Consider the following 22,813-nt stretch of genomic DNA (forward strand, 5'->3'; position numbering starts at 1 on the left):
AGCGCTTCACCTGCGCCCTCTGAATATGTACTGAAGTTGGGCTGTTGAGTCCAATACTTCAAACATAAACCAAAAACAACTTAGAGAATTAACACCTACATTACCTAAAGTATTAGCATTACTCGTATTAGTTTGGCACGCATCGACATCATTTACTCGGCTTGACAACACCATGTCAAAACAGTCACAAAGGGGGATGGGGGGGGGGGTATTTAAGTGGTTCAAGCGAGGCTAATTGCATGTCACATGGTCGGCGTTAATATTCAGGGGATTCTGCCCTGTTGGACCTCTGACCACCGCACACAGGTATTGTGCTGTTTAGTCTGCATTCACCCTCAGGACCAACCGGGCTTACTCATGGGGTTAGTAGCTCGCAGAAGGCAACTGGGGAACATTTTACATTAGTGTCGTCGTCGTAATGAACGCGTCACTGCGGGCCCCGGGACCTTCTACGCTGATTAAAAGAGAATCAGCATTCATGACCGATCGGGATTTGGGAATGCAATGTGTTGTTCAGACATGTTTTATTAAGGTGTAACAGGATTTTAGACACCGATTTGTGCATGTGATGTCTGATGAAATGCTGCCAAAAGGGTCAAACCCAACCATGTGGTATCAGCATGTCGAGTACAATCTTTTAGATCTGTATTCAAAAGAGGAAACACACTCTGACATAGAATAGGCAGTTCTCACACTGTACCCACGGCGTTGACTGAGTGTTTTCATTGTGCTGTCAGATAGTGAACATGAAGATGTGTGCGCTCATAGAATTCAGAGATATGAAGAATCCACCGTTCATGTTCCATCTGAAGTCTCAGTATTACCATCAGTGAACCATTCTCTTGTCTGGAGAGATAAACTAAAAGGCATCTGAACTAAAAGAGGAAAACAACAGAATGCGATGGCAAGACGTGACCAATGGGTGCCGTGGGAAAGGATGCAGACTTGTGCAATGTCTCACACACAGCAGCGGAAATGTGGAAGGTGCAGAGCGTGCGGTTTGGGCCGCTAAAAAACTGCCATGCTTAAACTATCACCATGTGAAAAAGGAGATTTCTTTTCCCGATATGCACAGTAACAATTAGTTTTGGGTGGCAGGTTTGTTGATGTTGTCCGATGTCCACGGTATTTGATTACGGGACGAGGAGGTATGATCCTTTTACCAGTCCTGTGTTTCTGAGTTTTTGATGGGTTGAATTGAGACTTTACCATTATGCAACTTATTAGTATTAGTTAAATAAAAAACAGTGACTGCAGCATATTGGATACACATAAGTGCTAGAAAGGTCCTTTTTACTAATAGCCCCTAATGCTAGTGGGACGGGACGTCTGTCGCACTGCAGCACCATCTGCTGCGCAGACACGTGCATGAGAATCATCACAATAGAAACATCTGAGGTGACGACCGCAGAAATGTTGCTTAAACTAACTTCTAGTCTGAAAAAGTCCTAAAATTAGATTGTCACTTAAATATGGTAGTATTAATAACCTTGGACCTATATAAAGACGGGCGAGTCCGGATTTACAAGCATATTAAGGAAGGACGTAAGATTGCCGCTTTTCGCTGTTCAAAACCCGCCCTCTTTGCTTCCGCTTTCCAGTGTGACTGAGATGCTTCCGCATGCCAGTGAGATTTCACTCACACACACCAGTGAGATGTGCAAGAGTATTTATTAGTTAAGTCCTAAACGGCCCCTCATAAATCGGGGCCTCAATATTCTCTCACGTGTTCAACACCCTGCGAAGTAAAACTGCTTCATCAACAGGATCGTCCAGAGAAGGACGTGCCATGTCCAAGAAAACACTTTAGTATTTAACATTTTGTTCATAGACACCATTTGATCATATGTGTGTGTGATTGGCTGGGCTGCTGTCAGAGGGAGGAGACTGAAAGAAACTCTAAACCTGCTCCTGACCAGGTGATGTTCACAGGCTCAGTTACCATGGAGACGGACCCGGAGCTTTAGTTACCTCCCTTTGTGAAGCAGACAAGCCAGAGTTTCCCCTCATCTCAGGGTTAACCAACTCTTGAGTTTCCACTAAACCCGGTTCTCAAAACAGACCCCTGATCTTATCGGTTAACCCTCCACGGGCCTCTGCTTCAGCTTCTGTTCCCGTAAAGAAACACCAGAGGAGTCGTTTCTCAACACTTGGCTGAAAATGTATCCTCTGGTTAATAACTGAATAAAAGCCCCAGTAAAAATATTTGAACGAGGGGATTGAGTACACCCCGAAATGATTCTTTCGGTCTATAGCTTTTGAATCTATGGAGAAGGCACAATTTGGCCACATGGAACAAACTTTTGATCTGATTAACCCTAAAGGAAACATTTGAGCTTGTTGGTCTCCTTAGCTAAATAACTTGAGGCGTGGTTTGAACTTTGGATTATAAATTATTATATTTATTATAAATAAAGTTACAAAATCTGACCCGAAAAACATTTGACTCAATCCAATTTGTTTAAAATACATATACAGAGGACTATCATAGACTGCAATAAAACACTTAAAAGTACAGCATTATATACACCACAGTGAATGTGCAGAGCTTAGACAATTGTAGCGGTCCTGACGGGGGGGGCAGGGACAAAAGCTGGCAGAGCCGCCGATCTCTCGGAGGGGGTCTGAGAAAGAAAACACGGCAAATAAAATACTGTAAACCTGCAAAAGAAACAACATCCCACTCTGACGTGTTGTATTAGAAAGAGGACCTGCTGCAAACGGTTGTAATCAGGAGGAGACCTCAGCCCCCCCGTCAGCAGGTTATGAGGAGTAAGTTCTGCCGGAGCCGTCACTGCCTGTGGACGACAAGAAGGTCACTAAAACCCACGAAACGCAGGGTTCACCTGGCCCCACGTTCATGGATGAATACATGCTGAATCTCATGCACGATATGCAAAGTATGGTGTGTATTTTATTCTCCACCACGACAATCAGCAAATACCTTCTCAACTGCTCTGGGCTTCGGATATCTCGTCTGCCGACCTACAAAAAACAGAAATTACAGAATGTCAACACGTCCCCTCGTCTAAAGGCTCGGTCGGGATTCCGTTTGCTAAGCAGCCACATACTTTTTTTCTTGTGCAAGTAGACGCACAAGTAGATGAAGCCCCCCAGCAGGACCAGGAGGAGAAGGCCGCAGGGGATTCCAGCTGCGAGTCCTGCGATGGCGGATCCACTCAGCCCTTCACCTAAATGTCACCAGGATCTTACTTCCGTAGCTCCATTTAGCAAAAAAACAACAACAAAAAGCGTACACAATCTAAAACAATCGGTCATACCTGGACCAGCTGTTTGGGCCTCAGACGGCGGTCCCGCGGTCCCGCGAGCTTTGGGGATGATCCGAAACCCGTACGTCAGCTTGGGATCGAGGAAAAAGATGTCTGCACTCCTGGCGTGGCCGGGCTTCTGCTGGATGGTGTGGAACCAGTCTGAGCTGCCTCTGGTTTGGTTACCGCTTCGATTCCTGCTCAGGCTGTTTGGTCCTTTCATTTGGACGTCAAACCCTTTACAAATATAAAAGCACATGCAGTTCTGTTTGAACCCACATTGAAGTTTTCATTAAAGCGTATGGGGTTTCCACATGGCAGGATCTCACTCAGTCTTAAAGGCCAGTTTGATGCGGACCAGCTTTTATCTCGAACATCAAGAATAAAACGGACACACAATTTTTTTTCCAAAACACAGCACTGCTCGGCTAGAGGCTCTCACACAATATTTACACCCCCATCCTCCATGTTTCTGTTTCTGTTTTCACTGCCGGCCTGCGGAGCTGCACTAATTCAAAACAAGAAGGTTGGGTTTGTGTGTGATCTTTAAGAAGATCTGCTTCACCTGTGACGATGGAGGTGGGCGGGACCTCCCAGGTCAACGTGACGATGGTTCCATTGTGATTGGTGAATAATCGGGAATCTGAGATCAACGGTCCTGGAAAGACAGGGATTGTGAGCTGGAGGTTGCTCAGGGACGGGGGGGCACAGATACTGGGGGGCTTTGTTTCAAAAGGGAAAGAGCAATGTTAGGTTTTACTTGGCTCTTCATCTAAAGGCCTGTTGTTTCTTTTGCTCTGGTAAGCCTAGAAGTTGAAGGAAACTTAATCATTGTGGTATTGAGCAACAAAGTCACTGCTAGTCTGTAACCATCAATACCACTGGACATAACTTGAAGTATTACATGATATTACATGACTTACAAAGTAAGTGTAGAAAAGTGAGGTTGCAACTACTTTCATTCTCTCTCACTATTCATCTACTCAAAGTTTGGTCTTTTTAAAGTATTTATGAAAAGCCTAAAGTGACATTTTCAAATTGCTACGTATTCTTGTTTAAGTCAATAAGTCAAAACATGTGTAAAACACTATCACACTAATAATTTAAACAAGGGAATATCTCTGCCATTCTAGTTTATTTTTAGTTTAGAGAATAGTTACATTTTCTGTGAATCTACTAAAATATTCATTGCAGCCCTTTTCTGTAGTATGAATCAGTAGAAACTCAGACATTAACATCTTAGCTGGTTCATGTGGGGCTAAATTAATGTAGTTAAGAGTACGGTAGTTTATCCTGGTATTGAAATGGGAGACCTTAGGTTATCTTTAATCTTTTACTTAGTGGACACATACGTAGTGCCTCTATTTAAAAAAAAAAAAAACTTGGTGCTTGAGCATCTGGTTGTTTTTCACCACTTTTGTGTTACATATCACATAACAGCAGTACTGCACCTCTCAGCTGGATTTCCCTCCTCTGGCTGCCCAGTGGGTTGCGGCAGGTACACGCGTAGTTCTGGAGGAGGAAGTTGCTGACGTCGTAATCGCGGATCTGAAGCTCTGTGGTGTCCCTGCTGATTTGGTGCGTTGCCGTGCCGACGATGCTGTCGCTGCCCTTGGACCATGAGACCAAAGCCGGAGGCGAGGCCTCACTGACGCAGTCGATGGTCACCAATATTTTGCCATCAGGGTCCACCGTGGTCCTGACAGCTGGCAGGAACATGCTGGGCCCCCCTGAGAAGGACACGGTTCTGGTTTGGCGCCGGCTACTAAAGTCCGTGGGAGGACTACAGGTTGTCGGCTTGATGATCTGTGAAAAGGCCAGAACGTACCTGCGGTGATGCTGCAGTTACTCAATTCGACGGGGTGGTCAGCCAGGCACGTGACCATTTTCCCGTCGAGGTCAGGCGAGGCTGGGAAGATCAGGCTCAGGTTTCCTTCTCCACTGCGGGAAGAGTTTAGTGCTGGGAAAGAAAGGCGAGCTGGTGGGGTTCCCCCGGGCCACTGACAGTAGTACTGCAGGTCCACGCTGTTCACCGACTGCAGCGAGCACGTCGAGTCACCCGCCGGCCTCGCTGCCCAGAGAGAAAAGGATTCAGACGTCAAATAAAACCAATCATGCATCCCTTGTGTAAATTCAAAATTGTTATATTTAGGAACTATTCTGGAACAAATTGAGAAGAATATTTGAAAATGTTCCAGGAGACGTGTTGCATGCGTCCAATTGTGATTTGCACCATTATTATTGAGGACAGTCGACTAACTGAGGACATTTGGGAGCTTTCGTGTGCAATTTTATCCTAATGTCACGAGACATAAATCGGAGTACTCACCGAAGACTTTCAGAGTGAAAGTAATGGAGGATTTCCCCAGTCCAGACTTTGTCATTTCAATGGTGTAGTTACTGGTATATCCAAGTGGCACGTTTATAAAGCTGAGGGAGCCATTTGCATCAATCCTCAGCACATTCCTGCTGGCCTCGGCTATGACAGGGGGGTCAGCGGAGTTAATGACCCATGTGACCACAGGTACGTCTGCCATGGACCAGATAACCACTGGGTCGGGGGCACCGGCGAAGGACACAGCCAGGGTCACATTGTGGCCGACCAAAGCGGTCTGCAGCGTGGGACCAGCGGGGGAAACCACGAGTTGGCAGGATGCACCTGCAAGGGAGGTCGGTGACGTTGTGCGAAGAAACGTTCATCTCGGTTATCTCAAGTCCGTGGTACAGATTTGGTACATGCCGGCGGTTGAGGAGACATGCAACGTGTCCTTTACACAAGCACAGTATAATAGAAGTAATTCAACGTGGGTGCCACACAGAAATCAACAATATTAACGAAAGGCACCAATTTCCCCCTGTTTGTGGTGAAGGGGCAAAGTGTTTTAAAACGTTACCTCGAAAAGTGAAGCGAAGTAAAACAGCCAGAAAAAACGCGCTTATCGGCCCAAATTCATCTGAATAAGACATTTCATTAAAAAAACAATTCACTAGAGACTCTTTTCAGTCGATAAGTTTAAAATCAAAGAAATAAAACCAAGCGAAGCGACGTCCTCGGTGTCTCGTGCAGCAGTGACCGGATCCGTGTGCTCCTGTCAGCAGTGCGCGCGAGGCTCACCTGTGCCGAATCAAAGCCTTGATTGTGCTGGCGAGGCCACGCCCCCTCAGACGATTCTCCACAGCAGCGCAGAGTTACGCGCTGTGGTAGAACTATTATTTAATAGTCGGGTGGTTCCGTTGAACCCAAGGCCCGTGGTTTTACTTTGATTAGCGCACGTACGTACATTGAAGTCTCGTTCATATAGTAAAGGCTGTGTATGTGTGTGCTGGAGCCCACATTGCTGGTACCTTCACCTCGGCCCTTCTGGAGGAACAGTAAGCGGAGACTGTAAACAAGACCTTGACCCTCTTTGCCAGTTCAGTTACCATGTGCTCGATATCGGAGTTACACAGAATACTACACATGAATAAACAGCGCTACTAAGTGGAGCATTCTGATCTTTATGAAATTGAGTTAGTGCAGCATTTTTGTATTGGACAAAATTAGGTTTGCCGAAGTGTAACTTCATTTAAAAGCTTCTTTTGGGTATGGCTGCTTGATTCAACACAACCTGTTGAAGCAATGTGTCATTGACAATACGACACACACACACACACACGCACACACACACGCACACGCACACGCACACGTTGCCTGTTAAGAGTCGTTAACATGTCAAACAAAAGCAAAAACACATTCTTGAGATATTAAAAAGACTGGCTGCTTTATTGTCATGTTCTGTAGGATACACACAGAATTGAGGCGCTTACGGTAAAAGTTGGATCATTCCCCTCCCGCTTGTACCAAGAGACACTGTCTGCAGAGTCCTGCAACCCGCTTCCATTTACACAAACTATACAAATCACCGCACATCACTAATCTTGATCGATACAGTCATCTCAACTTGTTTGGGTCTATATCTACATAAACCATTTACACATGCACCAGGTGAAAACCGACCGTTATTGAGCTGCATCGTCCTGGTATCGCACAGGGTGAAACAAACTGGCTTGGGTCTCGATTGTTGCACAAAGGCGGCTCGGCTAAAGTCAAATTATTAACCCGTGAATGAATGAGAGTTACAATGGACACAAAAGACGAGGTGATCCTTTCGGGGAATCTCCGCCGCAGGACGGTGTGTCTCGGTACCTCCACGCGTGTCCTCGGGAGTCGCTGTCAAGGGCAGAAGGGTTAGAAGAACATAAGCAAGGCCTCCGGCTGCGCTTGTGCAACACAGTGCCGTTGTTCATGAGAAGGTCCTGCAGGGAGAGAAGAGAACAGAGATATGAAACAGACAATTATTTAATTGCCTTCGTTTCCGTGACCACTAGATAACAACATCCTCTCCGTAATTTCATTCACTTTTTGCTTCTTCCCCCCCCAACAATGGTTGCCGATGGTGAATCTAAAAAAGCAACATTAATATTGAAGGAAGATAATTCACAAATGGTTCCCTGGCTGCATGTATACGCTGGCTGGAAATTGAATTTTCTTTATGAAGATTGAAGTATTGGCCGTTGTATTCAGCATTTTTCTCACTAATAGTTTGCACCCAAAAACTTGAATGGAGCCATTTATGACAGACAGTCGAAGCATTGATGTGGCAGAAAACAACTATCTGACATGCAGAGACTCAGAACATTTCTAGGGAATTGTATTGCTAAGCAACAGCTCGGGTCCAGAACTTAATTTCCCTACATTGGTCCTTTAATGTTAAATTGTGACAATAGTGTACACCATAATCTGATAAGAGTAAATACAATAGTACAATAGGCTGACATTAGAGCTGTGACTTTTGTGAGTTGATTAAATCAATTAGTCAATTGAGGGAAAATACATATTAAATATATTGATAACCAGAGGACCCATCAAATGATAGATTAAATTGGTTATAATTATCTAGTTTCTCATTTAGCTTCTACTTTGCGACATACAGTGATAGAAAAAAAAAAATGTACTGAAAGAAAAGAGGAAAGACACGTTATTTCATAAACATTTGTTTTCAATCATTTGAAAATAGGATGAATAAGGTGTAAGTACCCTTCTGCAGTGTTGTTTGCTCCCCTACTCTCGTTCCTAAAGACTCTATATCGTCCCCGACTCCTTCAGTTTGGCCACTAGGTCATCGACCGTCTCCACCGTCACCCCCGCCAGCCTCTGTGGGGGCTCGTCCACTCTCAACACCTCCAACCGGGATGTGATATCCACCCCCAAGTCGGCAGGCTTCACTTGAGCGATCTTCTTCTTCTTGGCTTTCTGAAAGTACACGGGTGAAGTACAGATCAAAAGGCAAACACTTATTACAGATTTGCATAACCGGGCTCAGTGGCTTTTTAAACCTACCATGATATTAGGCAGGGTGGCGTATCTGGGGGTGTTGAGTCGAAGGTCTGCTGTGAGCACCGCTGGTGTGTTGATCTTAATGGTTTCCAGGCCGCCATCAATTTCTCTCACCACTTTAATCTTGTCTCCTTCCAATGAAACCTCTGATGCAAAAGTACCCTGCGATGATAATAAAAGATACAATGCTAATTCAAAAAATGTAATCCACAAACAAACAAAAACCGGGAAAACCGTCCTGATGCAATTGTATGTGGGCAAAAATGCGATGGCAAAACTAATTTAAAAAAACCAACAGAAAAACCCCCCCACAATGGAACATGATGTACATTATCCTCACTATGAGATTACACGTCAACAAAGTGCTCCACCTAGTGGCCGGCTAGTGGATCTTCACCACAGCATTTGACCCCTGCAGCTCGCACTGACTCAAACTAGTCTCTGCTAACTTTGATAAGCGCAGAGGCACAGCATGATTTCACCACTGCGGTGTCAACGTCACTCATCTGACCTTTGTGGAGGCAGAAGGGAAAAATAGAAACTGGGTTATCTAATTCTCTGTAATCAGTTGAGCCATTTTGAGAACCTAACATCAATTGAGACAGGTGGGCCAAGTCCCGTCAGGAATATAGTTTGCTTAAGCCGCAGCGTACCTGAGGCCAGTCCAGCAAGGCGGCTGTCATCTGGCCGGTCTGATTGCAGTCATCATCGATGGCCTACGGACGCAACACAAGTCTCAGGTTTAAGCTTCTTTATGACACATGCACAACAATTACAGTGAACCAAATTACATTTTGAGTGATTCTTTCATTGACTTAGAAGAGCAAGAGAAACATTGATCAAAAAAGTTATCATTGGTCAGTTAACAAGTTGAGTTTATCACAGACAGCGGATTTAAAGAGTGACATGAATCTTGATTTCCAACCTGTTTGCCGAGGATGAGGAGTTGAGCATCCTCCTTCTTGGCCAGCGCAGCAAATATCTTGGAGACCTGCAGAGGTCCCAGTGTGTCATAGTCTTTCCCAGTCACTTCCACATGAATGCCACGATCTGCTCCCATGGCGAGGGCTGTACGGATGGTCTCCTGAGAGGGAGGATGGGTTAAAAAGAACTTCTGTAAATTAAATTACCACTATATGGTAGCAACTCAAAGTTATATGCAACATATCTCCAGATCAATATAAATTATAATTACATTCTAATACATATCTGATAATACGTTTTTCTCACATTGGCTTGCTTCTGAAGTTTGCTCTAAATAACCAACAATTTCAATGCCACTAGGTGTTGTAACTATTGTCGTTACATATTTAAAATGTTAAAGTCGGCCATCAAAACACATTAGACAAAAAAAACATAAAAAGAGGACAAACAGTTTAGCTATCAAACAACTAAAAGAACTAATTTCAAAAAGCATGCAAAATGTGACCCTGCAAGCTTCCAGGATGTCGCCCCCTCCTCCTTCCTCTTCCTCTCCCCCTTCACCTGCGCTTGCTGTGGCCCGCAGCTGACAGCCACAACCTCCTTGATGAACTTCTTCTCCTTCAGCTTGACCGCCTCCTCCACCGCGATCTCACAGAAGGGGTTCATCGAGTGCTTAACGCCATCCGTCACCACGCCGCTGTTGTCCGGCTTCACACGAATCTGAGGAAGAGGAGTTGGGAGGAAGACAACAAGACGGAGTCACTACAAGAGGGGGTGATGGGTGGTTCTAGATGACAAACATGTCTGGAGATTGAAAAAAAAGGCAGGACATCTAGTGACACCTGTTCTAAAAAGAGACGGTGCGCAGCTCGCTAAACATTTATTTTTGGATATGCTGATTGATTGACAGACTCTGGTGTTCAGACGCATGGAGGCATTTCATTCTAAAATGGCAGATATTGATGAGTAATGACTCTCATTCCAATTAATGCCAAGGGCATTTGATGTGCTTGAGGTGACAACTCAGTAGCAAGTCCCCTCTTTACCAAAGCAGTAAAACCTAAAATAAAGATTTTTGGAACTGGCTTTGATCATGGAGACGCTGTGACATCACAAATGATATGCTGAGTTTGAGGGCTCAATCTGACATGGGCTGATTTACATGGACTAAAAACTTTTACTGACGTATTTTATGGCGTTTATGCTAGATTATGATTAAACTTCAGGGGGTCAATATTGACCACTGACCCTGCACAGATCCAGCTGCGGGCAGCTGGAGCAGGAGCCTTCTTGCGGTCACATGAAACAGCTGCAAACATTGACTCCTGCTGTCCATGGGACACTGTAAGCTCGCTAAGGAATATTTCAAATCACATAAATTGACTGCCAGGGAGAAACTGGCTTACTTCAGATGAAGGAAAAGCTGATTATATAGAGGACAGGTTACATTTGTTTCAGCCAGACAGATGTTAAGTTGCATAACTTGAGATCCTCAGCCTTACAACTGTTAATTAACCGATCGAGCATTAACGTTACATTGCTAACGTATTGTAAATGATTAATCGCACTGCAGCACGTCGGGTGACAGGTCGGTTTAGCTGCAGACTGACTTGATCTAGTAAATACGCAAACAGGTAGTTTTGCTCTTCAGCGCCTGAGCCCGAGCCAGCTGGTGCCCGCAGGCTAACGTTAGCTAGCATAACCCAGAAAGTCAAGTGAGGGAGACCGGGACAAATACTCTTGCAAAAAAAAGGGGGTACGTCAGTTGGAACAGCGAGAGGATATTTACCTTAACGGCGTAGTCAATGACTCGCTTAACTCCAACGAGGACACGGCCAGACATCGTCGCTGGGAGGTTTAACTACGCGTTGCCACAGTCAGCTAACGAAAAGGTGTCACCGCATTGAACCTTCACCCAAGGAGGAGAGGTCGGCCTTATTTCAGAGTGACTCCCGATGAGGAAGCTGAGGAGACCGCCTCCCGTTCCAGCCAATGAGAGCAGACTATAGCGAATAATCTCAATACTGATTGGCCAACACTCGCTTCAAGCCGTTGTTAAATTCAATAAACAAGTGTCGTTTTTAGTCAGTTACGAGTTATTTAAGAGTTTTGGAAAACCCATCTGATCAATTTAATGGCCAAAGTAAACTGTTCAGTTGTTTAAACTGCAAGATTAACGACAGATCACCTGTGAATAATGTGGTGCTCTTCATATCTTTCTCGTAAACAGAGGACAACGGAGAAACGTTCCGCTTTATGTGTGGCAAAGTTCACGGCAAACGATCAAGTGACTTAATGAGGTGAAGTTAACGTGATATATTGCTAATAAGTATGACTAATATATATATATATATATATATATATATATATATATATATATATATATATATATATATTAATCTTGTCAATTTCTGACAATTATTCAATTACATAATTATTAATAACAAACATGTCAACATAACACATGTCACAGTCAATCCCTTTATGCAGTTGCTTTTTATTCATCTTCTCTGCCATTCTATCATTTCATAAAAATTTGACATTTTAACCTTCTGTCTTGTCAATTGGACTGTATTTGCTTTAGTTGGATAGTAGTAAGGGTGAAGTTAGTGTTTATTGTTGTGGTAAAGTAAAGAAAAAGTAAAATGGCCTGGGTCAAAATCATTTTGAAAATCACTGCTAAAGGTCTTCTACATTCTCAACTTCAGAAGCAAATGTAAACGTAAAAGACAAATTTGTGAAAGTATTGAAAGCCATTTCTGTCATTGTAATAAAAGAGTTTCCTTCATTTTAAGGAGAAAGATCCTCAAGATAATGGCTTAGGCTTTGTATTTCAAATGAATGAGAAAGCTTCTCAAACCTGATCTCAAAATATTGAGAAACATTTTCAATATTTGGACTCTTCATCAGTCTATATCTATTTTAAGATGACTACTTATTTAGAGACAAACAAGTCATTATTTTGAGATGTTATAGTTTCAAAATATTATCTAATTAATTTTGAGACATCTCATAATTGAGACGGTTTGCTTTGTTTATTTGGCGGAAAAGATGGGTCAATTTAACCTGCAATGAGAATCAAAGACTAAAACAAATACTACAACAATAAAATGAGCAGAATGGAAATTATGCGCGAGCCGTCCTTATTTGCCGGGGATCAATAATAATAATAACGTGCATTTGCGTCACAGCGTGAAAACTAAAGGTTCATTTTGAATTCTTGTGTTAGTGCGGTTTTCAATCCGTCGAACAAAATTTAGCAAAATAATCTGCGCATTAACCATCTCTCCCAGCAGCGTCCCACTTTCTCTCAATGTCCACACATATCGACAGCGGAATAAATGGTGTGTTTGATTTGACGCAGCTCGGGTCACAACAAGCCGGCAGCGGCGGAGGCGGCCTCCATTTTGACTCCGACACCGAGCCGCGCCTCACGTGTCCTGGGCCGTCTCTCCCTCTCCCTCTCTCTCCCCCCCTCACATGACCCGAGTGTTTGTTCCCGTGATCACCACTTCCATCTCTCGTCCGTGACACTGTATATCATTTTTTTTTACTCTGACCCTGATGGATATGCTCGAACGGAGTCTGGACAGCGCAAGGTAACACGAGAATCGGCCAAAAAGATGGCTGAGGGGAGCAGCTAGCCGCGGCATGCTAACCGGGATAGCTTCCGTTAGTGCGCCAACGAAGGGCCCGGGTTAACTTTAAAAACGCTCTTTGTCCGCACGCGCTTGAGCCGAAGTGAACAGTTTGACTTGTGAAATAGAAGCGGGGCGGCTTCGCTAGCCGGTCAGCCGAGTTGTACACCAGATGAACCCAACAGGAAGAAACGCAGGATAACGACGAGCTAATAATACAATAGCTAACGTTAGGTTAGCCGATGCTAACCGTTGGTGTTTATTCACAAACGACCGCGTAATAAGCCGCGCGAGCTCCCGTAACGTCAGCCGGGCTGCACGCTTGAAGTTGAGGGGGAATTCACTCTGTTGGTTTCAACGTTAAATCCAATACAATTATGTTAAAATAACGTTTATTGTCACTCTGGTTCGCAGCCAAGAAAAGCAAGAAGACGAAGTTGTCCAGGTGTCTGAAGGTAAGACTTTACGTCCACCGAGCTGTCAGTCAAGTTAATAAAATAAGTGATTCGCACCACAGACACCCGCGAGGCAGAAAACGTCACCTGCCGATAAACCGCCGTGATCTCTCACACTTAATGGAGACACAAACACGCGGCGCACGCACGGCCCGTTAATCCCCTCCCGTGTGTCCTCTTCCTCCTCCTCAGACGGGACAGGAGAGGAGCAGACGGCCGTCACCATAGCCGGCGTGCAGCAGGCTGCAGCGTTCGCCGACCACAACATACAATATCAGTTCCGCACCGAGGGGGGGCAGGTGAGTGGGTTAAGGGGTGACAAGGGGGGGGGGGGGTAGTGATGCATTAATGTGTTAGCATCACCGGTGCTGCAGCTGGTAAAGATGGAGCTGATGTGGACTGCCTTTAAGGCCTGAGTGTCTTAAATTCTACATATCATAGGATTTGGATTAATAACCTAAATCGGCAGTAAATACTAACTAACAGTGAAAGTGTTGCAAAAGTACAATACGCAGATGTACAATATGATCCAGGGTGCAGTTTTGAGGGGCATGTGATTCTCCAAGTTGACGTGAAAATATTTTTTTCATTCTTCAAAATTGTCCTAGAACATTATTCCAAATGATTTGATAAAATCAACTGACCCTAACCCTCAATTTTCACATGCGTGCAATGCTGGAGTAAAAGTACGTAGTGCCACTGTACTCATGGCTTATTGCTCCCAAGTCAGCCTGCTGCAGAAATGTAATTAGCAACTGACAGAGCTTCACGTTACGTATTGATGGATGGGGTTGAATGGGGTTGGTTGCATGTGTACGTCACAGTGGCAGATGATGTGATATCGCCGCCCCCCTCACACCCCACACATGTACTGCATGTACGCTCTGTAATTCATGGTCCGTCATATGCGGCGTTTCGGAGGAAGCGCCGTCACCTCACAGTGAGAGAAACTGGACTCGCTCTCACAAGTGTCGTCATTTGTTTTGTTTTTCGGACGCTCGGCGCCTTATTCCAAAGACGAGTCAGGAGGATGGCAGGCTGTGAGTCGGCTGACGGAGTATGTGGGTTTTCTTTTTCTGGTCTCATGATTGGGTGGTAAACAGAGAGTGGCTCCTTGCTGTCCCCATAAGGGCTATTTACTCAATCAGTGATGGACAATGGGACAGTGATGATGCAAATTAACTGGTCGGGGAAAAAGTAAAAAGGCGTGATTATCTAAGTCTTTTCCTCCTCACCGGGAGGAAGTCAGGGATCCACGTGGCTCATTTGGCGTAATTAAGACCAGTGTGAGCGATCATGTGATTGCAGCCCGGTCTGGGATTGGCACGGGGAACGCTGTCACATGTCAGTCAGCCGGAGGGTCACATGACGGAGGGTTACAAATACAGATTCAAATCAGGCACATTCTGAAGCATAAGCAAATGGAGAGCGATACAATGTGCTCACGCCTCAGAAGGTGCCTGGATTGGAGCATAGCGTCAGATACTAGACTGAACTAAAGTGATGGACGTGCTAAACAAATCATCACGTCAGGTTAGCTTTAGATTGCGACCCGCTACGCCTGTCCTAGGGACCCTTGGACACCACATGAACAACCTGCCGCCTCTGGTTTGCGCTCCTCACATCTTCTCTTGTTCCTCTCTCCACCTGGCAGGTGACGTACCGCGTTGTCCAGGTGACCGACCAGCAGCTCGAAGGGCGGGATGACGGGGGAGCAGCAGTGAGTGTCCTCTCTACCGCCGCCTTCACGGGGGCTCCTCAGGCTGTGGCCTGAGTTCTCTTCCATCAATGCCCCTATTTCTCATTGATGGAAGAGAACCCACTAAGGAGATGGACTGCTTTAAAGTCCTCCTCCTCCAGGCGTTTGGTCTTCAAGTAATGACATCGCCTTTAAGGAGAAGGCTGGCGATGTTTCGGCTTTCATCCTTTCAACAGTCTCCGTGATTTAAATATTAAAACCAACAATTAATTCAACGTCTCTGTAGACACGCCATGTCCAAACACACAAATGAGACGTACCGTTGTAGAAAGCAGTACAAACAGCGAATGTGTCTTGAGTGGGACGTGTGCCCGACACAAAGCTGCTCGAGGGGATTGAAAATGAAGTGGCGCGGGGGCATTGTTAATAGCCAAATTCACAGCATGTTTTGGGCTAAAAGCATCCAATTACCCTTTGCGAGAACAGATCAAATTTGTTTTCATTTGCAGTAAACCGATTCTTGATCTCGCCATTTTCTCCACTAACAACCCTGTATCTTTTATTTACTTCTGTTGTCTTGGTTGGTGGGGTCTCGGACGGAGCGTGACAGAGAATGAGGTGTGCGTTTGCCTGCTGCGACCGCTCCATTGCCGCCCGTTCAAGCCTCCCCTCTGTCTGTCTCTTATCCGTCACAGGCAGTGATCCAAAACCCTTTCAGCAATGGAGGAAGCCCGGCGGGCGACGCGGTGGGAGGGGAGACGCGCTTCGCTTACTTCCCCGCTGCCGCGGTGAGCGACGGGACCGTGTCTGTTCAGGCCGCCGCGGACCCCACACTCACGCAGGCAGGGGGTGAGTCCGGCCTCGCACTTCATTTGGGTCGAAGCTTACTACGGCTTCACTGAAGATGATGCCTCTATTACACAGTCTCTGTTGTAGCTGGTTTGTAACAGTTTATCATCGGCGTGGTCATCTAAAACTAATTGAATAAGTGCTTGTTACTCGTCTCGGTGACCTTTTGTGGGGGCGACACTCTCGCACTCTCTCTGTTTTCCCTCCGCCGCGCTGACCCGATGACCTCCTGCCTCCGACAGGTCAGTTCTACGTGATGATGACCCCCCCCGACGTCATTCAGACGGGCCCGCAGCGGACCATCGCTCCTCGCTCTCAACCGTACCCCGCGTGAGTATGAGCTCTGCCGGGAGGAGACGGCGCTGGCGTTTGACGCGTGGCTTTTTCTGTGAAAACAAACGCTTCTTGTAGAACACCGTTGTCATCTTCAGCAAAAGTGCCACCTCCTGTCGGCCGGTTCCCCCCTTCAGCCGACACGCTGCGATCTGCCTCGAAGGGGGACCTTTTGTTGGAGTTGAACACGGGGACAAATTGCTTTTTAAATGTCTCGTTTTCAGCCTTTTACATTGGATGTGTTTTTTTTTTTTCTTCCGGTTTTAACCATTCATTGCAAGAATGGCAGGCATTTGTGTTTGTTAACGCTTCAGCACAAATCCCCACAAGCTTCACAGAGAAGAAAGCCCATCTGGCATATATAAATATAAATATATATATGTCAACATCAACGCATACTGAGTGAACAAAGCATGCTGGATTCCCACGAGTAAATGCTGATGCAGGAAAAAGAAGGATCAGGTCTTTCACACAGTAATATGAACATAAACCATTCAAACTACTTTTACCCTCAGTTTATACGCCATGAAATGCAATCGTATATTATTTACGTCATTTTCTTTTTAGCGCATTCTGGCTTTTTTTCCCCTCCCTCTTCAAATTTCTTTTTAATGTTTATTCCTAAATTTGACAACTTGCATCATTACAATCACTCCTCAAAATAGTCTCCCTCTCTGCAACTGTTAGCTACACGCTGGTGATTGCTATTGTTAAGATAATCAGCATGTTCCTCGGGAGTGATCATTGTGATCTGCTACGGATGCTAATTCTAACGTGACCGTGGCTTCTTATGTGGCAAAAACACAGCAAACTGCTCGTATGGTCACTCAAACCTAAGCACATGACCCGTAATCAAATTGACCTCCACCTCCTTGTAGTCAACCTTCGACACGAGGAACTGTATTCTGGTCCTTTAGGCAGATCGCCGTTTTAGGACACGCTGGTTCCACGTGGCGGATTAAGCTTCCGTTCTTTACCTCTTTCCGATTCATGAAAAGGACACGCGAACAGAAGACAGACTCTCCTAACCGCCTTTCAGTTGTTAAGTGTCAGCTTGGAGTAGAGCGCCGTGCTTCTGTGATTTTCAAGAAGAAGATGTGGGCTTGTTTGTTGTCGGCCGCATTACGAGGAGCTGTAGATCTCTGCGCTTTCCGGTAGAATAACCGGCGAGCTCCGCGTCGCCACGTGCCGAAATGCAAAGTGAAATTTTTATTTTTATTTTTTTCATCTCCCAATACCGATCTACAATGTGTTTGTTTTTCTCTTTCTTTTCCCCACTCATGAATAGTCTCTGATTTGTGCCTCGGAGTTGACATTTCGGTGTAAAGTAATGAACAGTGACGTTGTCGTTGACATGTGAGTAAAATGAATGAAAATGTCCCACCCTATCCGCAGAGATGAAAACGAGCTGCTGCAGCAAGAAGGTTTAAACTGGTGAGGACAGCTTCCACATTTCTCACACCTTTTATTATTTCACAGCAAATCAAAAAGCCCCCCCACCTCCCTCCCTCCCATGTCCCTGCTCTGGATCCATTGGTGGTAGCTCCTTGTTCTCCATGAGGACTTAAAACAGGTCATGGGAGGGAGGGAGGTGACGACGTATCGCAGTGTTATTTAGCCACTTGTTAGCAACCGCTTTGTTTTTAGTCAGGCCAACCTGAGGGCCACCGACGGACGTTTTATATGAAGGAAAAAACAACAAGGGCTTTATTTCAGCCACCTGACCAAAACTATGAACATGCCAACTCATTTCTGGGTTTTGGGACGCCGTCCTTCAGCACTCTGTTAGTACGTCATGGTAGGAGTAGTAGTTAGTGCTGGGTTTTGTCAATCTCCCCGTATCTGTTCTAAGTAATTGTTTGTACGAAAGCAATCAACCTTCAATCTCTAAATGTGGGAGAGAATATGAATGATTAATATCAAGCACAGGCTGCACTCAAAGTCCATCTAACTGACTGGTTTAACAGCCCAGCGCAGACGGAGTACCGCTTTCATTCCTCCTTCCACGGCGATGTGTGAGAAGAATGTCGTCCCCGTCTGCATCCCTTATTTAAATTGCACGCAGGAAGCCCCCCGCCAGCGGGATGGTGCACTGCTCATTTTTCTGGATTTCTGCGGCATCAATAATTCTCGGGAGCTCTCTGATGAGGTGTGCCTCTATAAGTTGTGGGTGGGCGGGGGGGACTGACGTACCCCCGGGCCTACACATTTAGTGATTCACACAGTCGTCCCCATTTTTTTTCTTCTTTTCTTTTTCTTCTTTACTCTGCCTAAGCGTACTGTTCTGCAATCCATTCTACAGCTGAAATCCCATTAAGATGCGTTGAGATACAAGCGAGCCTGAACTTTGTCAAACAGAGATATCAGCAGTGGAGTCGTGCCGCTGGGTGACCACGCAGGGTAAAGAAGGGTCGAGGAGGGACACACGAGGAGCAGGTGTGACCTCACGGGACATTAGAGCGCAAAGTGAGCAGAAGTGCAGCCAATAAACAACAGTCGCAATATTCGTTTTCTGCCCTCTGAGTCTGTTGTTTCGCACCTCGGTTGAGTCATTACAAACAGACGGGTCAACTTGTGATTACGTGCGAGTGTGTTATTGGCCTTTTTGGTGCTGAGGTGGGTGGATGGATGAGACTTAATTAACACAGTACCTAAGGGAGGACGCAGACAGGAGACAGTCATTATCCGTAAGCTCACACTCAAATAGACAGCATCTGGTTCTTTTTTCCTTCTTTCTTCTTTCAGTCTTGTAATTTTACAGCATAATAAAGCAGTGAGCTCCCTTCAGGCCACACCTGGGAGGAGGACAGCAATAAGAATAAGATCCCAGCTTCCCAGCACATCAGGGCTGCATTCGTGGCCTTGCACGTCTGTGCCTCTCTCAGTATTCCCACCGAGTTGCACAGTGGCTGTGATTACAATAGGCTTGAATTTAAAAGATAACCGTGAAGAATAGTTTTCAGGAGGAACAGGATTAGGTGCATTTGTGGGATTAGTTTGGACCTGTGCCTGATTGCAGGGCAGCCCGAGATGGGAGATAGAAAAGTGTTTTATTTCCTCTCTGTCTGCAGGAAAATGGACGGGCCGCGAACGCCGAGAGATGAAAGGAGGAGAGCGCAACACAATGAAGGTGGGTAATTAGCTGCGATTGCGCCTTTTGATTTCATCAGCGTAACACAATGCAGTCCCTAAATAGAGCATTTTTGTTGAAAGAACAATCACCGAGCCCTGTTTAAATATTCTATTAGGACCAGATATGACGCATGTATCTGACCTGGCCACTGGAGGGGGCTGTTAAGCCGTCAAAGGCAGGCAAAAGAAATGAAAACGTGGTTCTCTAGTACCCAGACTACCTCTGATCTCTCAACTCAAGAAATGCCGGCTGTGTCTTTTGATATAATCCACATTCTTCAAGCTCTTTTCTATTTAACGTTCCATCAGTCGAAAGGCGGAGAAGAGACAAGATCAACAACTGGATCGTCACGCTTTCCAAGATCATACCAGACTGCAACATTGACAGCACCAAGACCGGAGCAGTAAGCGCCCTCACTCGCAGCGCCACTGCTGCTCACTGTTCTGCTCACATCTCCATGAGGGTCACCGTTCATCTCTGTCCTCCCCAGAGCAAAGGGGGCATCCTGTCGAAGGCCTGCGACTACATCCGCGACTTGAGGCAAAGCAACCAGCGGCTGCAGGAGGATGTGAAGGACGTGGAGAGGATACAAGTGGACAACGACCTGTGCAGGCAGCAGGTAGGAGTGTCTGCCCCCCCCCCCCTGCCGACACAACTCCAGCATTGCGCGAAGAAGGCCCGTGAATGATAACGTCGAAGTCTTCCTTTTGAGGTGGTCGGGTGTTGCAGATAAATAAATAATAAAGCCACAAATAATAAGGCCGTCACAGCGGGCCGCACATGCGCCTGTGAAGATTGCCGCTGCATTGAGCAGGCGGGTTTGCTTTGGGAGTGCATGGCAACATCCTCTCAGTAGAGTCTCAGAGGCATGAAATTCATCTGGCCCCATATACAGCTTCATTTTCCCCGAGACACCCCCCCACCTCCCCCTCCCACCTCGAGAATTCAGTCTGCATAGCCTATCGTCACTGTCTGACAAAGAGGGATCCAAAGAGTTTGCACAGATAGTGTTACCTGAAATCCGCGCTTTGAGGGACTGTGGGAATAATACACTCACAGGGGGCGGGAGTGTGTGTGGGGGGGTTGAGAACTGCACTCGGAGTATTGTGAAGTCTCGACAGAAGTGCTCTGCAATATACTCGTCTCCTCGTGCCCTCGGGGGAGTCGGGGAGTCGCCCGGGGGGGGAAATGGAGCCGGGATGACATACCTCCAGATTGGATAATCCACTTGGTTGGTGGACGGGGGGTGTCTTTAGATCAGGGCTGCAACCCCCCCCTCCCTCCCCCCCCACCCCCGAGAGCATTACACACAGCCAGAGCTCTCGAGTCTTCCGACAGAAGAGGGAAAGTTTAGTCTGTAAACCCTGAGCTATATTTGGCTGTCACGGAGATGAAGACGTTGATAATGAGATTTCTTTTCCCCGTCTTTGTTCTTAAGATTGAAGAGCTGAAGAACGAGAACGCTTTGCTCCGAGCGCAACTGCAGCAGCACGGCATCGAGATGGTGGGAGAGACGCCGCCGCAGTGAGGCAGAGACCCACAAAATAACGACACACACACACAACCCAGGAGGGGGTGGGGGGGAGGCGGGACCACCACTCAGACGCCAGGCAGACGGCCCGGAAGAGAGGAACAAAAACAAATAATTAACAAAAAAGAAATCAAATGAGAAGGACTTGTGAAGAATCCCCCTCTCTCTCCGAATGCCCCCTCGCCCCGCCTGACTGCCCCCCGCCCTGCTGAGACAACCACCTGGTACCACCCACCACCACCTGTGCTTCCCCAGCAGGGGCCGTGAAGCAGCGCCTCTGCTGGACTCCGCCCTCCTTCAGCGTTTATGCAGCCTCACTCATGGACTGTGATGGGTTTTGTTTTTGTTTTTTGTTTTTTTCTTCTTCTGCGAAATCAGGATTTTCATTAAGTCCATTTGTTCCGTTTGTCTTGTCTGGTGTTAATGTTTGTTCTTAGCTGCTTTTAATTTATTAGTCGGCTCGCTGGCAGAAGCCTCGATGGAGGCCGGTTACTGCAGGAGCTCTTTGAGCCAGAAAACATCAAAGCGAGAAGAACATTGTGAGGCCACAGACTGAAATCTGAATGCCGCGCGCACGCTGCTCACCTTCCAACCTGCTTCCACTCTGGTTCGTGTAAATAAGACTGTTGTAATACAGATCTTCCACAGCGTCCGAGCCCATTACCTCTGGGGGGGGGGGGGGGGAGAGAAACGGCAATCATGCGTTCACGTCGTAGTATTTGCCTACGGAAGCTTCTGTGCTGGAATTGTTGTCCATCCAGAAAACAACTCTTAGAAAGATCCAACGGTTCGAATTCGGTGTCATTCTCAGATTGGGAGGGTGCCCCGTGTAGACCGCTGGGGGGCCCCGGCGTACCGCTCTGTGCTCTGTGGGCCGGAGACGGAACCGTCCACAGCCGCTTTTTCTCGCCCGACTTCTTTTCGCTCACGAGCGATTTGTCGGGAGTCTCGATCCGCGTACGAATAATCCCCACGCGGTTCATTCCAAGCCGTTTGCTCTATTTCGGTATCGGAACACTTCAAATGCAGCTCGACGCACACAGGGAGGAGGGGGGGGAGGAAGGGCACACTCAAAGCCTCCGCTCACCAGCTTCTTAGGCAAAGCACGGCTCGTCCTCCATGACGAGAAAGAGGTCACCAATAACTACCCACCCCCCCTCAATATTAACGTTATTGCTGAAGACTTTGTGAATGAACACAAGTGATGCTTTGCTTCTGAGTCGACCGCTGAGGGAGAAGAAGATCACACCGTTGGATCCCCGTAGAGAGAGAGTGATCTAACGGGACTCCTGGTCCAAAAGCAGAGGGATCCATGTGTCGCACTAGTTTTAATTGTATTTTTTTTTTTAACCCCCCCCCCCCCCCAGTGAGAGGAGCGAATGTGAAGACATGAATAACACTTTGTAGGAAGGATGTTCACAAACGAGAAAGGTCACTCTTGGCTATTTTTTTTTGTTTTTCTTTGTGGTTTCTTTTTTGAGGAATGGCAAAAGAATGAAGTGAAACAATCCTTTGTGTAGCAGCCTCACTTTTCTCAGGTTAGATTTTAAGACACCTTTTCTAAGTAAAATGGTGAATAAAAGTTTCACTAGTTAATAACCTTAA

At 46.3% G+C, this 22,813-nt stretch overlaps 3 protein-coding genes across 7 annotated transcripts; 1 reads left to right on the forward strand and 2 right to left on the reverse strand.

The window, feature by feature from the left end:
* Window positions 1-2,380: 2,380 nt before the first annotated feature.
* vsig10l (V-set and immunoglobulin domain containing 10 like) lies at window positions 2,381-6,411 on the reverse strand. The gene is made up of 10 exons (XM_040164692.2): window positions 6,164-6,411; window positions 5,599-5,928; window positions 5,098-5,340; window positions 4,721-4,999; window positions 3,835-3,927; window positions 3,282-3,506; window positions 3,072-3,191; window positions 2,945-2,985; window positions 2,712-2,798; window positions 2,381-2,624 (listed from the first exon to the last, which is right to left on the reverse strand). Exons 1-10 carry the CDS (start codon window positions 6,234-6,236, stop codon window positions 2,550-2,552), a joined length of 1,566 nt encoding a protein of 521 aa, XP_040020626.2. The 5' UTR covers window positions 6,237-6,411; the 3' UTR covers window positions 2,381-2,549.
* A 594-nt stretch (window positions 6,412-7,005) lies between these two features.
* On the reverse strand, window positions 7,006-11,766 carry etfb (electron transfer flavoprotein subunit beta). Its single transcript, XM_040164696.2, has 7 exons — window positions 11,360-11,766; window positions 10,132-10,290; window positions 9,572-9,730; window positions 9,300-9,362; window positions 8,650-8,808; window positions 8,347-8,562; window positions 7,006-7,565 (listed from the first exon to the last, which is right to left on the reverse strand). Exons 1-6 carry the CDS (start codon window positions 11,411-11,413, stop codon window positions 8,392-8,394), a joined length of 765 nt encoding a protein of 254 aa, XP_040020630.1. The 5' UTR covers window positions 11,414-11,766; the 3' UTR covers window positions 7,006-7,565; window positions 8,347-8,391.
* A 955-nt stretch (window positions 11,767-12,721) lies between these two features.
* On the forward strand, window positions 12,722-22,813 carry usf2l (upstream transcription factor 2, c-fos interacting-like). Of its 5 annotated transcripts, XM_078094740.1 has the most exons (12): window positions 12,986-13,169; window positions 13,623-13,663; window positions 13,856-13,962; window positions 14,681-14,720; window positions 15,318-15,383; window positions 16,058-16,211; window positions 16,454-16,541; window positions 17,940-17,978; window positions 19,616-19,674; window positions 19,986-20,080; window positions 20,168-20,296; window positions 21,116-22,813. In XM_078094740.1, exons 4-12 carry the CDS (start codon window positions 14,694-14,696, stop codon window positions 21,203-21,205), a joined length of 747 nt encoding a protein of 248 aa, XP_077950866.1. In that variant the 5' UTR covers window positions 12,986-13,169; window positions 13,623-13,663; window positions 13,856-13,962; window positions 14,681-14,693; the 3' UTR covers window positions 21,206-22,813. The 5 variants fall into 5 exon arrangements, with proteins under 5 accessions (XP_040020627.1, XP_040020628.1, XP_077950864.1 ...); XM_040164693.2 differs by lacking the exon at window positions 14,681-14,720 and having other exon boundaries at window positions 12,722-13,169; XM_040164694.2 differs by lacking the exons at window positions 14,681-14,720; window positions 17,940-17,978 and having other exon boundaries at window positions 12,722-13,169.

Source organism: Gasterosteus aculeatus, chromosome 20 (assembly GCF_964276395.1).
Source record: "Gasterosteus aculeatus chromosome 20, fGasAcu3.hap1.1, whole genome shotgun sequence".
Taxonomy (NCBI): Eukaryota; Metazoa; Chordata; class Actinopteri; order Perciformes; family Gasterosteidae; genus Gasterosteus; species Gasterosteus aculeatus.